General features: G+C 39.3%; 1 protein-coding gene across 1 annotated transcript; it reads left to right on the forward strand.

Moving 5' to 3' along the window:
- The first annotated feature begins 4743 nt into the window (after window positions 1-4743).
- Window positions 4744-5760, forward strand: LOC142840427 (melanoma-associated antigen B4-like). The gene has a single exon (XM_075956952.1). It carries the CDS (start codon window positions 4744-4746, stop codon window positions 5758-5760), a length of 1017 nt encoding a protein of 338 aa, XP_075813067.1.
- The last annotated feature ends 1353 nt before the right edge of the window (window positions 5761-7113 follow it).

Here is a 7113-nt window from a genome sequence, read left to right on the forward strand (position 1 = left end):
GCAGAATCATCAACATGTAAATGTGAAATCTTATAAAGACACTTAATAAAGTATGGTAAAGCATATGAAAATCATGCAGAAATGAAATACATGTGAAGAATAAACAGAAAAAAGAGTATTAATACAATCCTATAATTAAAATATTAAAGTATTATCATTTGCATTTCATATAAACGCATTCAAATAAGCAACAGATATAAGATCATTCACGATATAGTCATATATATGATATTGTTATATGTAGTATATTCAGACATATATAAATATATAAATAAATAGAAATTGAAACTAGCATTGCCTAGCAAACCATTATAGCCTTATCTATTGCCTACATATCAAAATTCCAAGTTGCTGTGTAATGTGTATGTATGTGGTAAGAATACTTATGCAAAACCAAAATGAGTATGCACTTCAGCTTCAGTGGGCCAGCTCATGAACCATGGTTGAGGAGAATCTAGATGGAATCTAACTGTTATGTAGGGAGAGTAATCTAGAGCTTTCAAAGATGAGAGCTGAGAGTTTGTGGGGACCAAATTGTTATACACACAAGAGATTTTCTTGCTGAGCACTACAAGACCTATGGAGCCCAAACAAACAACTCTCACCCGCAAGACAAATTAAGCAGAGGTGAGCATAGTCTTTCTTTTTTTTTCTTTTTGGTTTTATTCATTTTCATTTTACATACCAATTCCAGTTCTGCTTCCCTCCCCTTGTCTCACCCCTCTTCCCCTACATATCACCCTCATTCAATCCTCAGAGGGGTCAGGGCCTTTCTGAGAGGATTGGTCCTGCCTCAACTTGGTATGTTTTTCTAGTGGTCTGAGAACTAAACAGTACAGCCTGCATCTCAACCTCAAGGACCATGCATGATAGGACACACCGAGATTGAGGCTTGGAGATTTTAGCATCATTCTCAGGAACATCATACCATCTGTACCTTCTATGGAAGGTGCCCAGAAATGGCTCTATCTACAGATCCAGAGCAGTGAACTGGTGAATTGGGCAGACACAGGCTACCATAGCAGCAGCTACTCAGCTTGATGGCTGCTGTTGCATTCCAATGTTAACTAATATTAATAACAGTTTGTTTTTGTCTATTAACTAGTGTAAAAATAAGGAATTAGAACACATTACAGAAAATGTACCATTCTTGACTGTAGTAATATCTAAAATGAAACCTTAACCCAATACCAACTACCTCCATCAACAAAAACTCAAGTCCACCTCCCTCTTATCTTTCTCAAACCACACTTCTGTGTTCATCTTCTGTCCAATGACTGGACCTTGAACAAAGATTAAGTCCCAACTTTAAACACTGAAGATAGCATAACATCCAACTAAATTCTTCTCTACCAAACTGCTAAACAACATTGTGACAAAGGTGACTTGCCTGCCCCTAAGAAGAGATACTGAAACTTGCTACTTAGAAAACAACTAATTAGAACATATAACAGAAAATATGCCATTCTTGACTTAGCAGAATCTAAGCTGAACCTAAAATGAAACCTTTCAAAAAATTTACAAGATCCTTTTGACAATAAAAATAAAAATTTACTCATAAACTTAAAGGAGTAAGCCCAACAGCCTACGTGTATTCAAGAGAAAGTCTATTGTGAAGTTATGACTTCCAAAATTTGCAGGTACTGTTTCTTATCAATGGCTTCCAAGATATCAATCAAGATATGACTGCTGTTTCCAATGCCCAAAACCAAACACACAAAAATTTTAAAGGAATAAATAATTAACATCACTTAGTGAAACAAAATGAGAGAGCCCTGAGGCACTCAGAGTCTTTTGACTTGGTTCCTGTGTGATGGGAAGCTCTGGAGCAGTAACAATTATGTAACGTTTAATATACGACAGATGGAGATAGGCTCAAGTAGAAGAATAATTTGAAGTTCAGCCTTGTTTCTTTTCCATTGTACCTTGGAGGAGAAAAGCCCTACTATACTACTGATGGTGTGTAAAGTACTACTTAGAGGAGCCCGTGGAAACAGGACAGGATAAACATTTGAGTTGGCCTAGTCAGGACATCCAGAAACCCTAATAAGCACCACCTGAAAGCTCATCAGTAGCTGGAACTCAAAATGAGAATTCTATGTGATCCTATTACTCTCACCTTCATAGATTACAAAGGATGAAATAAAATGGAATAGGAAAAATAAAAGTGAATCATGGAACAAGGGTATGAATTCATTCCTGAAACCTTTGGAAATGCCCATGATGTAAGTGAAGTAAGACTTCAGCCTCAACTTTCAGGATCCTTGTTTTTCTTCTTGGAATTTTGTATGCCATGGTTTAAGGGAGGATGATTAAAATCAGGAATACCAGGATCTGTCAGCAGTCAGCCTGACAATATGAGTTAAAACAGAGGGACTTCAAAACACAAAGTACAGAAGACCTCAAAAACTTCTCTCAATTCATCTGTGTACCAGCAATTGCCAGAAACTATTAGGTCTTTGACGCCCAAAATGTAGTGCGCAAATGAAGTCTCCTTACAACAGTTCAGTTTGAGGGTGCCATCCCCAAAAGAAGAGACAAGCAGAGTTGTAGTCACAGTTCTTGATAAAACTCTACTTTACTTCCTACTTAGAACTCACAGGGAAGGAAGATCACTGATTTGAGGTCTTTAGACTCACTTCAGAAGATGGAAAAGGCTTTGAGCAAATGATTAGTCAATTATTATTTTGAGGTATTAGGAAACTCTCACCTTCAGGATCAAAATAGGACTGACAAAGCCCCATGGTTTCTGTTCCAAAAACCAGGTCTACTATAATCCTGGAAATCGAAGACCCTAACTTCAGCATTATACCTTCAGTATTACTGGTGTGGGCTCCGATCAGCTGAATAAAGCATCCTAAGTGTTGTCAGGTGAGTAGGTGTATAAAAGGAGAAATCTGTGAACCCTCTTTAAAGCCTTCTGAAAACTGCCATCTTCCACATCCTGAAAAGAGGCTCACACAGGAATAAGGTAAAGAGACCCAATGCTGGGATGATTCAGCATCCTAACCACAAGATAAACTAGACCTACAAAGAGCACTATCCATAATCAGAACTGCTCCATCTCACTCCTTATAGGAGCTGGAATATAAACTCATGGAGATTATGAAAGCATGCACAAGCACTGTGCAAGTTTGATCCAGACCAAATTCTAGCATGAAGACAGAAGGTAAAGATGAATTCTCACCCTTAGCAGGGGCACTTTTGATAGTTGATAGCTACTGGGAGAGAGAGAATCTATCATCTTTAAGAGGGGTGGCCCTGGCAAGTCTTCCATGCTCCAATGGAAGCCCACACATCCAGGAATACAAGAGCAGTGAAAGTGAGCTTGATGGGTGGGTTAAGAAGAGAGGACATGGAGTTGTGTCAATAGGGAAGAAGGGATTCATTTGGGAGGAGCTGGGAGAGCAGGTAAAATATGATCAAACAATACTATCTGAAATGTTCAAAGAAATAATTTTAAAGGAAGGGAGATCTTTTGTCTGGGACACATTGGCTCATCTCAAGAGGGGCACAACCCGACCCAGGCAAAATAAAACAATTTCCTTGAGTTGTCTGGCAACTCTCTTCCCTGGAACAAGAGAGAGAGCTAGCATATTTTCAACTTTGGGGTTCTATTCATGGGACCAGATAGATGCACAGTAAAGGGGTAAGAGGGGAATTGTGAGACCTTGACTTCTTTGCCTTCCTGAGGCAATAAGACCTTGCTTGGTCTGAGAGGTATGGCCTCCTGTTCCATGTGTTGTTAACTGGTGCCAGATGCCTTAAAGGATAATCAGAATTAAAAATGTGGCAAAGTGAAATCCACTGTAAATCCTCCAAACAATAATCCACCTGAAAAGGAGGCCACAAAGGCCCTGCCTCTGCTCTGGACTTCAGAATCCTCAGACATAGCAGGCAGTTAGGCTCAGTAGCAATTGATTTCCCTTGCTCTTCTCAGGAATAAAATCCTACCTGGAAAACTGAAGAGTCCAGAGAAGAGAAAGCTGTACCCTAATTACAATAAAGTCATGAAAATTAAGGGGTATTTAAATCTGGGCAGGCAGGGTGGCATGCAGAACTGTGCACCTCTATGGTGGACTGATCATGTTCAATGGCAAGCCTAAAGATTGAGTTACCCTTGATATTTGTCATTGGGAAAAGAGGGGAGTGGAATATTTATTCTGAGGAGAGTCTGTCACTATGGGATGGTGTTGGCTCATAGTGAGGATATAGGTCACAATGGGAACTACATTCCTGATAACAGCAGGGATCCACAAATATCTCCCTTTTTGCCTACACTAGTAATCTGTATTTGCTTCTGAATGAGTGGTAGGGGTGACATGTCTTCTTAAATTTTTTTCTGTATGATACTAGGAAGCACTGCAGTGTTAACAGAACAGCAAAGGGATGTATGTGTAGGTATTCAGAGTGTACCAAAAAGCTTTTAGCAAATGGGGATGAATGTTAGCCCATACTTTTACCCCAGGATGTCTCAAACCTGGTCATCATGCGGTCATCTAACCAGAATTTATTTCCTCCACAGATTTCTCAGGACACAGATTGACTAGGATAATAGGAGCACGGTGAGTTCTCAGAAACTTGTTTAGGAAAGCAGCATAGCGGGGACCTTGTTAAAGGAAAGGTACTCTCTAATATAGTGAAGGCATGGTGCTCACACAGTGTCATTTTGCCCCTTCAGATTTATGCTTTGCCAGTCCTCCTGCCTACATCCTTACCCTGCTGTGCTTGAAGCAAGTCATTATGCCAAGGGGCCACAAGAGTAAGGGCCGTTCTCGTGCTAAACGTCAAAACATACAGGAGAAGAGTCAAAGTCTGCCTGATCCTGAGCCCACTGCAGAGGAGGAGGCAACATCTTCTATTGATCAAGGGAATCTTCCCAGCTCCCCTGATACCAACATTCCCCAGGACACTCAAGGGGATGTAGCTTCTGTTTCCAATGATTCAGAAGTTTTGACAGGTGCTGTAGGTGGTGAGACTTCGGATACAAATGTTGACTCTTTAGCTTTAAGTGCTGAGAGACGTTCATTCAACTCCATTATAGTCTCTACCTTTCAATCTACACGCAAAGATCCTCTTCTCAGGAAGGGACGTTTATTGATGCAGTTTATACTACAGAAGTTTAAGGTCAAAGAACCCTTTACACGGGGAGATATGTTGATGGTGATTAACAAGAAGCACAAAGAACACTTCCCTGATATCATGAGAAGAATCGTTGTGCACCTGGATATTGTCTTTGGTCTGGAGTTGAAGGAAGTTGATTCTTGTCCTCAGTCCTTTATGCTTGTGGGCAAGTTGGGTCTCTCCACTGAGGGAAGACTAAGTAGTAGAATTGGGTTGCCCAAGACAGGGCTCCTGATGACCCTCCTGGCTATGATCTTCGCAACTGGCAATAGTGCCACTGAGGAAGATGTGTGGGAATACCTGAAAATAGTGGGGGTATTTCCTGGGCAGAATCATCCAATATTTGAGGAACCTAGGAAGTTCATAACAAAAGATCTGGTACAGGAAAATTACCTCTCATACAGCAAAATTATTGGCAGTGATCCCCCATGCTTTGAGTTCAGGTGGGGTCCCAGAGCCTGTCGTGAAGTCACCAAGATGCAAGTCCTGTGGGTTGTAGCTAAGATGCATGATACTATTCCTGCTTCCTTTCCATATATGTTTGAGGAGGCTCTGATTGATGAAGTTAATAGAGCAGCAAGGAGAGGCAGAATTCTGCCTGGCAGTATTGTCAAGTCCAGAACCCATCTCAGATGAGAGGCCCACAGCTCCTCCCACATCTAGCTGGGTTTGAGAGTCTTCCAGTCTGTTGAAGAATTGTCAGCCTTCTATGTAGTAAAATATTATAAGCTAAAAGTAATGAAGTTTGTATCTTATTGTCCTGCTATAGATGAGAAAGTTACAGATATTTTATTCTTTCTTATATGGCAAATGTTCTATTAACCAAAGTTAGTTGTCTCACAGTCTATGCTTCTTAACATTTTATCGGATATGTTCATTGCTATTTGTCAAGTTTTAGATAAGTTTAATGATTTTAAACTACTTAGTACAGCATAAATAATTTTAAAAATATTATAAGGTAGGATAGGTTTGGAAAAGTGATTTTTATAAAACTGTTGTACCAATAAAGGTGTGTTAAAATTGTTTATATCATAGTTTGATTTACATTTTATCCTTTACTTTTTGTTTAATTGAAATAAATTTGGAATTAAGATTACTCCAATTGCATGAGAAATTAATTGTAATAATTCAAACCTTTCACTCTTTTTAATATTTTGTTTTTACATGAACATTAATTAACCATCTGCTCTAAATAATTTCCCTTAATGATAGTAGAGATGGTCCACAAAATTATCTACTAGTCACTCAGAAAAATTGATAGCCTGACAGCAAGTACATATAAGGAAGAGGATGAGATAATATGTAAGCTACAAAGAGCAAGACAAAAATATGAAGAAGGGGTTGACGGTATGTTTATGGTGTGTGTGTGTATGGAATAAGCCCATGAGTATGTATGACTACGTGCCTATGCATATAAGTTGAATCCAGAGGAGGGTACAGGATAGCCCACTTCATTATTTTACAGATTATTACTCTGATACAGAGTCTCTCAATGAAGCTGGAGCTAAGACAATGGCCAGAAAGCATTATGGATTCTCCTGTATCTGCCTTTATACAACTGGGGGAATTGGCCCATATGTGACCATGTATAAATTTGTACATGGACACAAAATCCCAGGTTCTTATGCATACACAGCAAGTATCTTTATCCCCTGAGCTACCTCCTGAGACCTCTAAAATTTAATATGAATAATATTTTGTGGTTTTATAAGTCAAAAGTTCATTTTAATAATGTGAAGAAGAAAGCCTGGGCCAGCAAAGATTCTCTGGAATGAAGACTGAGCACAGTGTATAGGGAGAGGACATTGATTTTAAGAAGTTAGTTCTCCCTGTTATCTCTCATATTCTTATATATCAACTGAGTGTCTGGTCTTTGCGAAGTTCTCTTCTGGTAGTGGTGATGCTCAGGAAAAGATCGAACTTCATCCCATAGAATCTCAGAAGCAAGGAATTAAAATCTTATGAGGAAAATATTACCACGTCCAATGG

This window comes from Microtus pennsylvanicus, chromosome X (genome assembly GCF_037038515.1).
Source record: "Microtus pennsylvanicus isolate mMicPen1 chromosome X, mMicPen1.hap1, whole genome shotgun sequence".
NCBI classification, from domain to species: Eukaryota; Metazoa; Chordata; class Mammalia; order Rodentia; family Cricetidae; genus Microtus; species Microtus pennsylvanicus.

Excerpts from the sequence above, each read along its gene's own strand:
- LOC142840427 (XM_075956952.1), top strand. The coding sequence starts at position 4,744 with ATGCCAAGGGGCCACAAGAGTAAGGGCCGTTCTCGTGCTAAACGTCAA.